General features: G+C 38.4%; 1 protein-coding gene across 1 annotated transcript in view; it reads left to right on the top strand.

The window, feature by feature from the left end:
• PCLO (piccolo presynaptic cytomatrix protein) overlaps nucleotides 1-17607 on the top strand; it is a 371210-nt gene that overhangs the window by 13548 nt on the left and 340055 nt on the right. Inside the window, exon 3 of the mRNA XM_067289979.1 lies at nucleotides 5854-7254. Within this exon, the coding sequence (XP_067146080.1) occupies nucleotides 5854-7254 (1401 nt within the window). The remainder of the gene's footprint in view (nucleotides 1-5853; nucleotides 7255-17607) is intronic.

Genomic DNA, 17607 nt, shown 5'->3' with positions numbered 1-17607 from the left:
CGTGGGTGGGTGGGTCTTTTTTTTTTTTTTTCTTTTAATGAAAGCGGAAAAACAGGAAGGCACAAACTAACACCTAGACATGACAAATAATTTCTCGCTGTTTTAATTGGGCAATATTCTCCAATATTTTTGAATTGCTTTATCATTAGCCCAGAAAAAACTGTCCTGTCCAGTTCTTAGCACCAGTAAATAATAAATTAATCTGCATAGCTAAAGATGTCAGCTGCAGGGAGCCATCTGTGCCCGTATTGCTGTTGCCCAGCAACTGTAATTTACTACTATGTGAGGCCATGTGATTTGGAGATGCTGGTTGCTGGGTAGTCACTGGGCAGGAAGCACGGCCCGGCCCTGCTCGGAGCAGACCGAATAATCTCTTTTCGAATCCCAGTGATTTTTCACTTAGACACACACTCTGTGCAGCCTGGATGAGCTTTATTAACCTCTTCCTTACTGTACTCTTGCTTTGCAGTTGTACCTTTTGCTAATCATTCATATATTTCCAGTATGTTAGACCTCAGTGCAGATAATGGAAGCAATCAGCACTTATTGCAGTGATGCATAATGCAGTGTGCTGAGCTCTGTTTGTTTATTTTTTTTCCTTGTACTATGTATGAGGCAGCTTAAATACATATTTAGCTGTAAAAACTAATTTCTAGGGATTCATGAATCTGCCGTTCCAAAAAATAAAATGTCACAAGATTGTGTTCACTATTTTGTTTTATGGTTCAAATTATATAAGCTATCAAATAATAGTTCCCCAAACTCTCATAGCTCATACGCAAACTATAGCTTTTTTTGTATTAGTAATTTAAACAGTGTAGCAAAATATGTTTTAAGATTGTGAAAACTGTAATACAGTTCATATAGTAATGCATTTTAGCAGTTTTAAAATAGCTTCAAGGTATAAGTGGCATTTAAAACAGTCTTTTAAAACTGTTTGTTTAAAACGTTTGCCCCAACAGTGATTTAGCAGGAAGATACAGTGCTCGTATCTGTTGCTGCAGTTTGTGGAACTGATACGTGGGGAACGTGGTGCTGACTGGAACGTAGCGTCATGCTTGTGAGCATCTGGAGGCAGTGCTTCCTGATGAACTCCCTAGTCTTCCTTTAATATCTGATATTTCCAAGGAGTATAGATACTTATTTTGTAGTGTTAACTCATCCTCATTCGGGAAAGAAAGATTTCCTGCTGTGAACACGTTTGAGTGTAATAAGTTTGAATAGCTGGGATTTTTATTTAAAAAGGAATGGTGCTGAAGGAAAACTTTGTTTCTAGTATTGCCCTAGCTTTTTTAGAAGACCTTTTCAGTTGTACGTTGAGATACCTGCTAAGTTTGTTCTTCAACAGTAGTTCTTCCTTGTTCCTAACATGACTTTGTGATCTAGTTTCTGCTCTCTTGCAGTATTCTACCATCCTACTTGAGACCTTGATTTTATGCAGCTTCAAGTGCTTTATTTTTCATGTTCCTCATAGCATCTTGGCAGAAATGTCTGCTAAAAGACCTGAATCTGGCTTCCTGACTTTTGTTCCCCCTGAAGTTGTCAGGAACCAAATAAGCAAATATTTTTCCTAGCTAGAAACTGATTTCCTTGATAAAGCTTTGGGGCAGAGCTGAGCAATGTCAGCAGTGTCCCTTTACATTTCTGTGGCAATGTAATGATCTTTAAATTTTATGTCTATCTTCAAGTTCCTTTTTATAGTACCAAATGACTAGTCTAAATGAGAATGAGACCCATTATCTTAAAATGTAGCTCTGTTCTGAAAAAGGGCTGTTAAAATGGCTTCCGAGAGCTTCATTTCTGTTGTATGCTAGCAATTTGTAAATGAAAAATGTTCAATTTGCAAGTCAAAATTTCTTTATCATTTCACATCTGGAATCTTAGAATCAGGCTGGATTCTCTTCTTTCACTACATCTGCAAGAACAGAAATTCAGCATGCCAATCAATGCACTTACTCTTTGACAGATTTCCTGTTGCTTTTGGTGGGTTTGCATAGTTAGAACAAATATGAACAAATTCACAAAGGAATTGCCAAATTGCCTTCAATTGTGTTGGCTGTATTTGGGATGAGAACTCAAGTGTAACCTATACTTATTATTGGAGTCAACTGTCAGATATGGAATACAAGAAGCAAAGCGAGCTATAGAACAGGATGCTTTAATCTTCTTAATTTTAATTCTCCATAGATGTTGCTAGTAAAACATCATGAATAAATTCACTGGGTGTTCCCAGCTAACAGAGTCTTTGTGAAGCTTTTAAAATTTTTTTAGATGTTGTGGCTGATTAGTACCTAAAATGTATTTTAACTATTTGTTTGTTGTTTTGAGGAGGTCTAACTTTTATATCAGTGAGTTAGAAGGCAAGGTTGCATTTTCTGTATTCAGTGGTTGAAATCTGAACAAAAATGGTAGTAAGTTTCTATCATGAAAAGTTTAGTTTGCAATGTCAAATCTGTCAGATATATCTGTTATAGTCCTGGTCACGTTGCTCAATGGTATAAGGTTCAGGTTGAAGGAAATCTCTCAAGTATTTCTTCTGCAACAGCTGCAAAAAATAATTTTTGTCATTAGGAAGAATATTAATAGTTTGGAAGTCAGTTCTGTCAGTAGTTAATCAGAAGTCAGCTCTGAATAGTTCTGTGTAGTTGAAAATAAGTGGAAAATGCGATCTTCAACTGTGCCTATAACGTCTGTTAGGAGGCTGTTATCAAGAGCAATCATTCATCAGCCTCTCAGAGGGTCAAAAGCACAGTCAGGGATTAGAGTGACATGGAGGACATTTGTTAAAGTACCTTCCTCTTCCTCCTCCCCCCCCCCCCCCCCCCGCAAATTTACCAGTGCAAAAAACACAGCTTAGGATCCTCAACAACAATGAAAACTCTCCATTACAGTAGAGGGGAACTGCAAAAGCTCATGTGTTCATGTTAGGTCTTTTAATTCTAGTAGAGATAAAACATGGAGAAAGAAATTTAGGATGGAAATTGAAGAATTGCTGTCTAATGAGATGCTTGAGGATAGCCACAAATTAAAGTGTTATGTATCTACAGGCATAGCAAATTTTACATCATCCGTAATAACATGCCAGTTCAGTCTGTACTTAACAGAAGCCTACTCCCATTAAAGTTCATGGAAAATCTCTCTAATTACAGTAGAAATATGAACAGGTCAGTGTTTGTTACAAAAAAATGTGTCTTGTAATGTACTTCATTTTGAACTCCTGCAGTTCCAATCAAAGAACTGCAGTTTGTACAATTTTGTATTTGTCTGAAGATGATATGTGTAAGTTATAATTGCTTTAGGGTTGTGGCACTTAATTCCTCCCACTGAAATGCATGGGAGTAATTTTATGTCTAAAACAGAAGAATTAAAAAAAAATACAGTAAAGTAAAACTTTCTAAACTTCCCATTTTGATGTTCAGCTGTAGGAGTTGCAAATTCACTTTTATTTTTAAAGGCTTCAGTTTAATACCAGAGGAGGGAAAAAATATATATATGTATTATAGGTAGGAGAAAATAGCAGATGAGAGAGTTCAGGTTGTGTCTTCTATGCAAGTTTGTGTTGAAAACAGTAGTATAGAAATAACTTTTGTTTAGATTCCAGTTAGATGCTATAATCAGACTTGACCAGTTGTATGTTGAAGACAAGCCTAAATGCTTAGTTTAAATGCAATTAGAATCTAGACACCTTAAATGTACGAATCAGACTGCTTATTCTGTAGCCCCACCCAACCCCACATATGCTTCATTCAGGGCCTCAAAGAACCTATGTTGACTTAAACTTAGATTTCCTGGAAGATGCTCAGAACTGCTGAGCATGAGCAGAAAGGCACCTGTTACTGCCGTGGTTCCATTGCAAAACGAGGGACAGGCAGGCACTAAATATCCTTACGGGGATCTTAGCTCTTGGGCATGTTCAGAACCCACCTGATGCCTGCTGGAAGGATTGAATATTTTAAAGTGCAGCGCTTTCATGGAGGGGGGGAGGGGAAGAAAACGCTGCAGAGGTGGCAAAAAGCAGCAGGAGAACAAAGACACTTGAGCCTCTCATGTCGTTGGGTTGGTTCCTTGCTTAAAATACAGGAGCAGTGAATCACTATGAAAAGGTGCATTGTCCAAATATCTGTAAAAGATCTGTGGTTAATGGGAAAAGGCATTCCTCACTTAGACCCATTGAAAAGTTCCTCGCAGAATTCTGTCTTTCTCCGTGGTTGAGGAGAACCCACTTCCCTAACAGAAGAAATCTTGAGTCACTTTGCCAAAGCCAGCCATCTGCATTAGCTGACATGGATATTCAAAGTATGTGGCCAGAATTTGTTTTTTTTTGATTAAACTTGAAAATCGTCAAGAAAACCATGAGGACATCATGCAGAAATGGTAGCTATTTATATAATGAAATTGGATTACTAATATCGAAAGTCAGCTGTTTTAATTTAGATTTACTGCGGCTGAAATTGGCCCTGGACAGGGGACTTTTGAGTGAGCTGATCACCAGTCAACCAAAATGGAAGTTAAGCTAAGTGTAATCTTTGCTCAGGTCCCCTGTGCAGTTGTGAACTTAATTCCTTTAGTAATTCATAGCAGAGCAGAAACAAGTGTTCCAATTTTGTTTCGGTCAGTTTAATTTTTTAGCAGCTATTTGCTATATGGGTTGCAAGCAGGTCGGAGGATTATTTAAACAATCTGAAAAAAAATGTTGCACTGAAAATGGAAGACAAAAGACAGTAGCATTATTATTAATGGTAATTTGATTACTGTAAACTTACAATTGGGGGCGGAATCATACATCTCTTTGTGAAGCTGTTAGTAATTGCAAGCCCATATTCCAGAGTGTGTATATGCCATATTTATCAGAATAAGTAGGGTAACGGTGCAATGGTAGGGATGGCCACTTAGGGTTTTTGTTTCTTTCTTTAGTAGAAAGTATTTTTTACCTCTCTTACCACTTTGTGGGAAACAGGGAAAATTTATTAAAGTTGTGAGCTAGTAGAATTGGCAAGGAACATAGGTAAATAATTTATTTACTTTATTCCTTCCCCTCTATGTTGGAAAATAGCCTACGGTATATAGGCCTATGGTATATAGCCCTATGGGAATTACCCTGGGAACTTATTTTAATAACAAAATAATTTGGGGAAACCCAATTACTGTTTTTAAAGTACCATCAGAGTTTAGGCAAAGCTCCTCACTGATTCCAGATGAATACTTGCCCTCAGAAACTGGTGGTAAGGTATGAGTCTATGGAAGTACATGGAATTCATTAACCCACCTCTGTTCCTAATTCAGTGAGTACATATATACTACCAATGTGACTCCTGTGTCCTATAATTTAAAACATTATCAAAACCATAAGCTATATGAAGAATTCAATAGTTGTACACTTAAAGGTAATTATGCATTTACTTTTGTTCTAATGATTATAATTAATGATTATGATTATAATTATCATTTTCAGTCATCAGAGTCTATTTGTTAAACTATGTTAGTCTTTTTTGTGTTCCCCCCCTCCCCCCCCATTTTGGCAATTTCTTGCTGTAAAGGAATCATTGCGAGGCCCCATGAAATTCCAAAGCCTTTTTCCTCCATTGTTCAGCTGTGCGTAAACTGAATCCAGCCTGGTGTGAAATCGTTAGAAGCGTGGACTCATTGATCGCTTGAATCACAGGAATGTGGAGAAGAATGAAAAAATCAGTTGTGAATGTTAACTGCAAAACAATATTAGTGGTAATATTTCTCCCTTTTTATGCAAAGGTCTGCAATACTGCAAGAAGCAGTGTACTACAGTAGTCTAGTATTATGTTGATTGTATTAAACTGTCTGAATTATAATGCCTTTATTTATTTATTTTTCCTGCAGATTAAAGAATGGCTCTGTTTAAACTGCCAGATGCAAAGAGCGTTAGGTGGTGACCTAGCACCGGATCAGAGGCCTGGGCCGCAGCCGCTACCACCCAAACAGAAGACACCCATTCCACCTTCAACAGTTAAACCACCCCCCCAGCCGCAGCCAGTTCAAAAGAAACCTCCAAAACCTGATCCTTCTCAGCTAGCAGAATCTAAAAAGCCCCTACCACAGAAAAAGCAACCATCCATGCCTGAGTCTCCCCCTGTAAAATCAAAACAACCCCGTGCTGAACCTACTGACATCTCCCAGGAGAAGGATCCTGCTTCAAAGTCTGATCAGGCTAAGCCAACACAGGTTGAAGATAAGCAAAAACAACCCAGTATACAGAAGCCTACGGCTGATACTGTGCCTACCTCTGCAGCACCAGGGCTGAAACAGGGTTCAGCAGGTTCCAGACCCCCATCAACTCAACAGAAAGTAACAGACTCCCAAAAACCAGAACTTGCCAAGCCATCGCAAGTTGCTCATCCAGCTGGGGACAAACCAGACTACAAACCCCTACCGCAAGTGTCTCGGCAAAAATCGGATCCCAAGCTTGTTTCTCAGCCTGGGCCTAGATCAGATGCTAAAACTCAAAGACCTGTTGAGCCAACACAAATGAAAGATGATCCTAAGAAGCTACAAACAAAACCGGCTCCAAAGCCTGATACCAAACCAGTTCCAAAAGGACCACAAGCGGGAGCAGGCCCCAAGCCTGTGCCAGCGCAGCTGACACCTCAACCCCAGCAGCCTCAGAAAACTCCAGAGCAATCAAGGCGTTTCAGCCTTAATCTGGGAGGTATCACCGATGCCCCTAAGCCTCAGCCTACAACACCACAAGAAACAGTTACTGGGAAACTTTTTGGGTTTGGAGCTTCAATCTTCAGCCAGGCCTCCAATTTAATTTCCACAGCAGGTCAGCCAGGGACGCAGACATCAGGTCCTCCTCCACCCAGCCCTGCTGTGAAGCAACCTCAACCCCCATCACAGCTGCCTGCCTCTCCGGCACCCCCCAAAGAGGCCGGTCAGGCTCAGCCTTTTCCAAAACCTCTTCCTGTAAAGAAAGAAGCCAAGCCTCTTATGACGGAAAAATCAGAGCCAACAAAAGTGGATAGCGTTTTAACCACTAAGGGATCCGATTTGGAAAAGAAACCTAGTTTGGCTAAAGATAGCAAGCCTCAGGCTGCTGAAGCTAAAAAACCTGCTGGGCTGTCAGAACCGGAAAAGGCCAGCCAACCCAAAGTGTCTTGTCCCCTTTGTAAAACTGGACTCAATATTGGTTCTAAAGATCCTCCCAACTATAATACATGTACAGAATGCAAGAAGGTAGTATGCAATCTCTGTGGATTTAACCCGATGCCGCATATAGCTGAGGTAAGGCAATGCAATTTGTATTTACCTTATATTCATACCAGCAGGTTTCCTGTGCTGTGGAGGCCAGTCTGTATTTTAGCTATTAAATTAGTGTGAAAAATTTGAATGTTTCATCTGCAGACTTTTAAAGTTAAATATTTGTGTTGTGTGAAACTTGGTCACAGTCAAATACTTCCAATGATCTTTTATTTATTTATTTATTTTTATTTAGTTATTTATTTTTGCAGATTAAAGGAGTCTAGTACAGCTGGTTGCTGGGTTATTGAGGCATAAGCAGATAGCTAATCATGTTTATGGAATCTTTCCAAATTAATGCTACTACAATACAGCAAACTACTGCACTTTCCAGTCTACCCTGGGATAAAGTTCCCTTTCATAAGTTTCGGTACAGTACATCAACATGTACTCTTCCTCCTTTAATCAATACCTCTGATTCAGGCCATTATTGAATGAAGGAATGTGTTAATTGGTTTTTCCCCCCTCATACACAGTTTAATGCATCCTGAAGTTTATTCCATTAATCTCATTCTGGTTCTGAGTCTTTGTGCGTGTTGAGGTGCTCATTAGAAAGGCTGAGGTTTGAGCGATACCTGTGTGGTATAGTGTAAGGACACAAAGTTCACAAAGCCATTTGTTCGTTAAAGGATGTGTTTGAAGGTACCTTTTCCATGATTGCCCAAGAGAAATCTAGTGGGGCCAACTCATGTTTAAAAGAATTAAACAACTTATTTTCAACAGTTTCCTCACATTCCACCTTTTTACCCTCCTCTTTTTTTTTTCTCTCTCTCATGAAATTTTTTATAAAGGGCAAGGGTATTGAAAATTTTGTACAAATTTAAGCGAAAGGCAGAGACACATCTTACATTCCATGTCAAATTGGCAAGTTTCAACTCAACAGAAGCAGACCACCTAAAAATACTTGTAAGTAATTTAAATGTGTAAATCAGTTTACTCAGCACCTGAGAAAAGTAGCTGTCAGTGTTGGGTGTTTGATATCTGAACAAATAAATTAGAAATGGCTCCCTGGGTTAAAGGTGATCACATCACTGCCCTAAGGTGATTAGAAATGTAGGGAGAAATAGGAAGCTGCAGGAGGAGAATTGCTTATGTTGTGAGTGCATGTTTTTCTCTTGGATTATTTTCTTAACTACAGTATTGCTTACCCAAGCATTCGAAAGCATTTGTCCTACTATCATCATCACTTTTTTGCTTGATTATGAATATACTGTTTACTCTCTCTGCAATCCTTTAGAGTCAAAAAAGAAAGGACTGAAAATGCAGGAAGATTTATCAGTGATTAAAAAGCAGAAAGTTATGTTGACTTTTAATGTTGCTTGTGCTTTGAAACCCATCAAACATACAAATCCCTTCATTACCATGCTTCTTCACACACACACATTTAGGTTTTAAATGCAGAAAAGGTATGTCTTCTATATGACTCTCTCCAGAGGCACTCAGTTATGCTAACACATCCTCTTCAGTTCTGGTGAAACACTGTGCTAAGATGACTGTTGTGCAAGTCCTGGTGTGTGAACTGCCTTGTTCAGAGCGGACTTAGGTGTCGTGGTGTGGGATTGCATTGTGGTGTGCAGACTTATCCTCTCTATAATTCTGTTTGAGATGAGAAGGCTAGTATTCTGTTTCCTTTCTCCCATCTCATTATCAGAGGATTCTCTCTTTCAACTATTTTGAATATGCAGAACTTCAAATACTAGTGATTTTTTTTATGTCGTCTGACTTCCTCATGCCTTTCCTTGCCTCCTTCTTGTCTCTCTGGTGCATGCTCTTCTTTCTTATATCACACACATCTATATCTGTCCACAATTTTCTGCTTTATCTTCTCGTTTCCCATCATTTTTTCTTATGTTTGACAATCCACTGTTCCTTGAGAATAGGAGGTAGCTTGCTTGGCTGAGGACAACCTGACTCTCATTTGAATAAAGATGGAAGACAGAAGAGGGAGCTCATCCCCTCCTTTCCCAAATAAGCTTTGTAAGTAGTGTATTTAACCTGAGCTAGCAATTCTGTCCCTGTATGCATGAATACAGTATACAGTAGTTCCTGTTATACAACAGGAACATGATGACAAGCTTATGCTCACTAGCACACTCTTTTCTACAGCAAGCTGCTTTCTAATGCCTTTAGTAGAATGTCGGGGTCTTTTCTGGAGGCTAGGAAGGAGGAATAGAAATGCTTTTTGGAATTGGTCTTTTATTGTGCTCGTCTGCCCAATTTTTTTTTTATTCCTATTCTCTGCATTCAGGAATATAAAGAGGAAAAAAAAATACAGTTCTAAAAGCTTGTATTTCCTTTTGGTCCCAGAAGGTGTTTTGGATGAACAAGCATAGTGGGTATTTTACAGTTCTGCTTTAGGGCTGCAGCTTTATTTCTAACAGGTGCTTATGTATTATCTATAAATTGTTGCCTCAGTAACAGCTGAAAATGAGGTGAGTTTTATTGATTGAGTGATGGTCCAAATCTTTTTGCTAACAAAGCTTGTATTGAGCTATATGGTAAGAATCAGTCCTATGGAGCAGGGAAACCTGTGTTTCATTGACAAGTACAGAGAAGCATCTAAATTCCCTGGACACCACTACCTTAAGAACTTTTACCAGGGAATATATTCCAGGCAACACGCTGCTGTACTGTAAATACGGCCAAGAGCACTTCAAAGGGAGAAAAGTGCTTTCTCCCAGTGAAAGTTGTTTATTCTTGCCTGTATGTGACAGAACTAGCTTTTAAAAGTCTTTTTTGTTTGTTTGTTTTGTTTTCTTAAGCCATTGCATAGAACGCCTCCTCTGATATGCCTCCCTCTTCTGCATGAAATAAGAGAACCAGACTTCTACCTGAGTCTAAATCAGTAATATTCTATTTATTTTGGTGAATTTATGCTGATTCGTGCAAGCTGAGAATTAGGCCAGAATCTTTTTTTCTAAAATGGGCTCTTTGTTCTTTTTTTCTCTCTGATTTGTTGATCTAACAGTCAAATAGTTTATTTGCTTAAATGGTAATTTATCCATGAAGCAAACAACCACAAACGATTAAATAAATGACACTTGATAGATTTCAAAGATCCCCATGACCATGTGAACCCTAGTGCATTAGCACAGACTCCTCATCCTGCTATTTGCTCAATAGGGAGGAGTGTTGTTTACCGGCTCTTTAATTAGCTTTCCAGCTCAGGTAGTTGGAAGTGGTTCTATTTTTAGTAGCAAAGCACAAGATCACAACTGCAGGAGCGAGCAATGAAGTGTGTGGCAACGACCATTTTGTGCATTAAAAACTCAGTGAAGCTGCTGAGAGAATATTGAGCAAGAGCTGAGATGGGTGGTGCTCTAAGGATGTTGAGGCAGCAAGGTCAGCAGCACAGCACCTGCGATGAAACAATGTGCTAACAAAATCTAAAAGAAGATTTAAAATAAACAAGCTAAAGAAAAGCTAAGAAATAAAAATACACAGAATCTGTATGGGCAACAAGTAAGAATAACATATTAATAGAGTCACACCTTAAGAACGGAAAGAGCTCAAAATGTAACGTGTGTATATGTGAGTGTGCTAATGGATCTAATCTAACAGAACTGCCAAGGGAGCAACAGAAGCACTTTTTAGTCTACTGATAGCTATAAAATTATCTGGAAGGGTGCTTGAAAGTAAAAAATGTTCCACATGTGAAATAATTTATTGGGGCTACAGTAAGAAGAGAATTGCTCTGAATGAAGGAAGGGCAGAGAGGACTGGGGAAGGGCAGGAAATGATATTGTCTGAGGCTTGTAAAGGATTTCTTCTTTGAAGAAGTTGTGATCAGAATAGATGATACCAACAATTTTATATGGAGAGTAATGTTTCTTCTGTCTATTACAGAAATTATCATCTGTGTGAGTTTTTTTGACATAGAGTGCATGCAATAGCAGGAATCTATAAGCAGGGGTTTATAAACCAGTGAACTGATGGCCCCTCTTCAATCCATATGTTTATATGGTAGGTTTTAAAAATATATATATATACACCCACCAATAGAATTTAAATACGTTCCTGATAACTTGTTTTATTATTGGTATTTATTAGGCCAAACTAAATAATAAAGATTTTTTTTCTTCTCCATAAACACTGTGGAGAGGAGAAAGCAACAAGACAAACTCTAAATAAGCAGTGTTATTAAACTCAATAGCATAACAGACTTAAAAAATAATAATAATAATATAAAAATGGTGCCTTGATCTCTCGATCAGTACTTGGAGAATTAACAGTAAGTAGCAAACATTTTGGAATTGATATAAGCCTCTTTGGAGAGGAGGAGAACTCTCTTGTCATGGTGTTTGTCATATACCTGTATACTTCTTGGTTTCTTGTACCTCCTCCTAAAGAAACTGGAGAAAGGATACTGGCACAGGTGGGCCCCTGATGTAGGTAACCAGCAGTTCCTGCTTTCCAAACTTTCACTGCTGTCTAACTGTAAATGGAGCAAGGCCCTCAGCAGGTGTGTCCCATTATGTTTAAATTGTACAGGAATTTATCCAGGCTTGAATAGTAGGCTTAAAAAAATAAATAGAAATCTACCCCAAGCGAAATGGGCCCTGCAATTAAATGACCAAATGTAGATCAGGCTCCTTAAAGGAACCCTGCAGGAACATTTTAAAGCAATGAGCCATGAGTGATTCTAATGGAAGACCCTAGAATGGTGTACTGCATAATCTGAGATGACACCCATTGCCTATTTTTAATTTAATAACAACTCTGTACTATCATGTTTTGCCTATTTGAGAAAGTTTATACCATTCTGCAAGGTTTGACTCCTATTAGAAGTTCGTATTTCTTCTGTTGTGTTTAGTGGTGAATTGTTTTGGAGACAGATGGTGTCTAGGAAACACAGTGAAGAAGAATTTGCACTTAAGGTACAAAGAGAAAACTAGCAACCGTTCCTCTCAGTTGCATAGTTTGTCTGCTCTGCCTCTTCTGTTTCCCGTTATGTTTAAAGCTCATCTTCAAAATTTGATTGTAAGAAAGTGAGTGCTATTATTGTTTAATAACAGTAGCCAAATCGTACAGAAATTAACAGGCTAACACAATGTATTCACTAAAGTTTATGGAAATTTTATCTATTAACTGACAATCCTTTATAACTGAGGAAAACATGTTAAAAACACTACTAATTATTATTATGAAAAATAAAATCTGGCATTGAAAACAGAATGTATGTGAGATAATAAAAACCCAGGTGTATTTCTCAACTATCAGAATGAAATGAATTAAACTCCAAATGAGGTATTCTCCTTTTCCTGTTGAACTGATTCAATATGTATAATAGACTCAATATTAAAATAGAGATTTATTTTACAGCAAAACAACTCACATGTAAATCATGTGTATAGAAGATGGAGGGACCAATATGGAATGACCCTTTAGGGGATGATTCTGTTAAAATTGAACAGAGATAAATATTTAAGGAATGTTTAGTGACTGATTTCACCTTCGAAATAAGGTTGAAGTTTCATGAGGCAAGTTAAGCTTCTGGTATCCATAGTTGCAAAGGTAATAAAATGCTGAAGGATGCAGACTTGAGTTGTCTAGGTTATTTGTAAATACATGTTGGGAGCCTACCTCTTTCCCTAGATCTAAAGCTGTGTTCCAAAAATCCCTTACTTGGACCTGACTGTTCTCTAGAGGCCTGAACTTCTGTCTTTTGCACATGGCTTGAATTGTTCCTTTTGAGCAGTGGCTAGTTTCTGTTTAAATCCCTTTGAAATACAGATATTAGATGAAAGTCCTTTGGGGATCTGATTTTGGCATGCATCTGAGTACAGCTCAGCCAGGGGTAGTATGTTTGGCACTAAACATATCAACGATGGCCATGTTTAAAAAAGAAAAAAAAAAGGGGGGGTAGAGAGAAAGAAAAAGGCTGCTCTTAGTCAGATAGAAGGTGCTGGTGGTTTGCTTAGTTTATTTTCTCTCTGATAATATTATATACAAAATATAGATCTGCAAATAGACATGTGACTTCAGGACTCCTACCCCCAGCACAAACCTGATACTGTGATGTTAGAGCCAAGGTTCTTGTCTCCAGGTCTCCATCAAAACCCGGTGTTTTTGCATTCTTTTATGTTCATCAGGGGAAGTGAAGTCCAGCACAGCCCACTGCATCCAGATGAGCTAATAATTAATAGATATCCTATGGTGACTTTGTTTGAATTCCTTGTCAGTGTGGAGGGAAATAAAAACATCTTCACTTTCTCCAACAGTCTCCATGAACTAATGTCTTGCGTTTCAGTAGGCTGTTCATCCCAAGTGAGTTATGCACTAGTGCAGTTTCATTGTTTTGCCACTCGGGTTATCTTCATTACTTCTGAACCAGAAGTTAATGCTGGGGCAGAATTTGAAAGTAAGACTTTAGATCTCCAGAGTTACTAGTTATATACATGCATTAGTTAAAAATTTTGCATTCTTGCTATTTTTTCTTTTGGGTGATTACTACCATAAAATTCAGGAATTGTTTTCCTTGAACTAAGCTTGAGGAGTGGAAAAAAAAGACTAGTGTCATTCCTCAAAGTAATAATTTGACCTTTGGAAGCGTCATTATCACAATTAATTGCCTGCTGCTTGTTTTCTTTATTCAAACCTCTAAAAGTTTCCAAATTGTCTCTCAAAAAGAAGTACTCTGGGGAAGGTTAAACATTGTTGAAATGAACACTGATGCGTAGACATAGAACTATGAAAGGCCAGATGGCTTTTATTAATGTTTGTGACGGTGTGAAATCCAAAGGGGTGTCTACCGCAGTACTGCTGCTGACATGTAAGCAGTTCCTGTCTAGTTGGCCACGTTCCTCATCCAGTTAGGATTCATGTAGGCTGAATTCTTTGCCTATATAAATTTAGTCCACATCTCAATTTCTTTGTGCCTTCAGAAAGAAGTCTGCTTAGGTGAATGATTAGCGTAGAGCTTTCAGTGTTGTTCCTGTGTGTGTTCTACTTTTTCCCCACGCTATTAGGAAATCGAACGGGCTATAGAACCAGAGTATTAGTGAGGGTCAAGCTGGAGACTGAAATCTAAAGTAGATAATCAGGAAAATTACTGACCTGGCCTTGAGCCAGGTGATTCTCTTCTTTGCAATTTCATTGGAAAAAAAAAAAATTACCAGCCATTAGGTTGTTTCAGACCAGAACACTCACTGAGAAGAATGGAGAAGGATGCTAGTTTTGCATTTATGTTTTGGAGGTTAGGGAAATCACTCAAACAGTGAGGTAACCTAAGTTTCCAAGGACAAGACTCAAAAGACCATATGGTGGTGTTCTGTTTTTAGTATTCCTGGGTTAGTAATCTTCACTCTTTTTTTTTTCTCCTTAGCAAACAGCCTTCATGTTGGAAATAGTCCAGTCGTCATGTAAAGAGATATTAGAAACTGAGTGTAAAGCATCTTGTCCTTAAATTTATAATATTAATGCATGTAACTACTTTTTGAGGAGATTGTATCCTAGCAGTTAGCTGAATAATTTGTGCCAAAAACTGCAGGTGTATTCCTATAGGAAAATCTTTTGAAGAATTAGAAATACATCGAAGATAATGTCAGAACTCTGTGAACCTCACATCAATTTCATTGTAGTAGTCTGAGTCGATACAAGTCTTTTGAAATTCTTTTTAGATGTCACTTCTGTAATCGATCAATATTCATATCTCCTTTTATATATAATGAAGAAAAATATGTATTTTTTTTCCCAAATGCTGATAGTTCTTTCATGACTATCATCTTCAAGATACTAGGTAGCCCTTATCTCTTTGTACATGTACAGTGTGATCCTAAGTCCTTTACATTTGTGAAAAGACTATAAGATACACCTGTTCCTATTAAAAAAATATCCATATAAATAATATTTTTTCCATGAAAGTTCAACCAGAATTTTTAATCAAAACATTGAAATCTGGCTTACTACATAAAGCCAACCTGAGCACATACTCAGCTTTGGACACTCCCTCCTCACTCGTTCCATGACTACCTGATAAGGGTTAAGTTGCATGACATGCAACTGTCATGTGATGTATCCATGATCATGGAGACACAGTGGTGCACCCCCTGTGTAGGTGAGAGCTGCCATCGTTTCAGACGTAGGACCATAGACAAAGTTTGGCAGGGGAATAGGAATATGACGTAAATTTGAATTTGTGCTTTTCCTGAGCTGCCTATTGGCATTTCAGAGTTGTCATATATATATTTTTCAGCTGAAATGCAAATTTCTCTGGCATTTGAAGACATATCAAGTTTTTTAAATATTCCTTTTTTCAATATTTTACATTGAAATAGGCACTTTAATTAAATTTTTGTTTGATCAAAAGCCTATTTGATACTGAAAATTGGTTAAAACAGTAAGATTCCAATGTGCTCTGACTTCTGGTTCATGTTTTTAGTGTCTCCTTATAGACTTTTTTTCTACTTTTCTCTTAATTTCCAGTCGGAACTGGACAGTTGAACTGATTAGGGTTCCAGCCCTGCCTTGAAAAATACTGTATTTTTTTGCTTTAATTTGTTTTTACCAGAATTTTTTTTTAAATATACAGTTAAATAAATTAAACAGTTTGGCTTAGATTTTTCAGAAGAGATATAATGAATCTGATTTTTTTGTTTTGTTTTGTTGCCTGTCCAGCTTAAAATGTTTTAAATATTCACCCTGAAAAAACTGCATCTATTTAAGGTGACTCATGCTTGGCATCAAGGTTAATGGTGCCCAAGTCAGTCAAGATTTTGAGAGTGTAGGCTTTGTACTCATTACAGGAAGAGTGAAATAGAACTATCTAATGCCACACATCTCTTTTGCAGGCTTTGCGTACACCTTTATGCTGACCTACAGCATACTTCTATTTTGTCCTGAACTGCATCTGAGCCAAGTACATTTGTATTATGCTGTGTAGTGAATTTTTAAAATAGTGAGCCCAGTATAGCTGGAACTCAATTACAGTATTATCCCAGACCTCTAAAGGGAAAAAGCACTGCCATTTATCTTCTATATCACCTATCAGCACAAGGATCTCTTGAGGAAAAACATAATCTCTCATTTGATTTGACATCCTTTTTAATATTTTAGTTTTTCTGCTTTTTCTCCAAACCCGTAAGGTTTTGTTAATGCTCTGTCATCATTCAAATGACAAATCTGGTTAACACTTTTAACAAGGTGTAATGCATAGTGAAGATAAAGGGACTTCTGTTTGAATACCTAGTATATTATAATTAGTTACAGTCATAATTAAAGGCTTCAGTGAGATTCCTGCTGTCCCCTGTCCCCTTTCTTCTTCTATATGCTGTTGGTAATTGAAATCAAGAAAGATTCAACTTTGGCATGTACTTATCCTCGTAAATTGGCATGATCCATGCTTTGATCTGGGACTTACTTTCTCTGATCTTTTTCTTGTTTCTGTTTGCCTTTCTAGGAGAAAGTGCAGATGTGTTTGTCATGGTACTGGGCTTTGGGATCAGGTTGGGCAGGATGAAGTTCCCTCCACCTAGGGCATGATTCACAGAATCAGAGAATGGGTAAGGTTGGAAGGGACCATTGGAGATTGTCTAGTTGTCCAAGCCCCCTGCTCAAACCAGGGTCACTTAGAGCAGGCAGCTCATGACACTATCTGGACTCACTCCAGTATGTCCATGTCTCTCTTGTACTGAGGAGCCCGGGACTGAACATGGCATGGGCCATGAGGCGTGGGGCAAAGCACATACCTGAATACTTGCAACATCCTGGGCTGCATTAGAAAGAGCATTGCCATCAGGTCGAGGGAGGAGACCCTTCCACTCAACTCAGCACTGGTGAGGCCACATCTGGAGTGCTTTGTCCAGTTCTGGGCTGCTCAGCACAAGAGAAACATGTTGCTACTGGAGCAAGACCAGTGAAGGGCTATTAGAATGATTAAGGGACTGGAGCTTCTGTTGTATGAGGAAAGGCTGAGAGAGCTGGGATTGTTTAGCCTTAAGAAGGTTCAGGGGTGTCTTATCATAGTGTAAAAATATCTGATGGGGAAGTGTAAAGAAGACTGAGCTGGATTCTCTTCAGTGGTGCCCAGTGACAGGACCAGAGGCAATGGGCACAAACTGCAACACAGGAAGTTCTGGCTGAATATAAGAAAAAAAGTTTTATTGTGAGGGTGACAGAGCACCGGAACAAGCTGCCCAGAGAGGTTGTAGAGCCTCCATCCTCGGAGATATTCAAAAGCCATCCGGATGCAGTCCTGCACAACCTGCTCTTAGTGACCCTGCTTGAGCAGAGGTGTTGGACTAGATGATCTCCAGGTGTCCCTTCCAACCTCAACTATTCTGTGATTCTGTGAAACCCTCAGCAGTCCCATCTGGGGAGTGCTAACTTTAAACGGTAGGG

The sequence above is a fragment of the Apteryx mantelli genome, chromosome 1 (genome assembly GCF_036417845.1).
Source record: "Apteryx mantelli isolate bAptMan1 chromosome 1, bAptMan1.hap1, whole genome shotgun sequence".
In the NCBI taxonomy this organism is placed as follows: domain Eukaryota; kingdom Metazoa; phylum Chordata; class Aves; order Apterygiformes; family Apterygidae; genus Apteryx; species Apteryx mantelli.
This window is presented reverse-complemented; position numbering and strand designations above follow the sequence as displayed.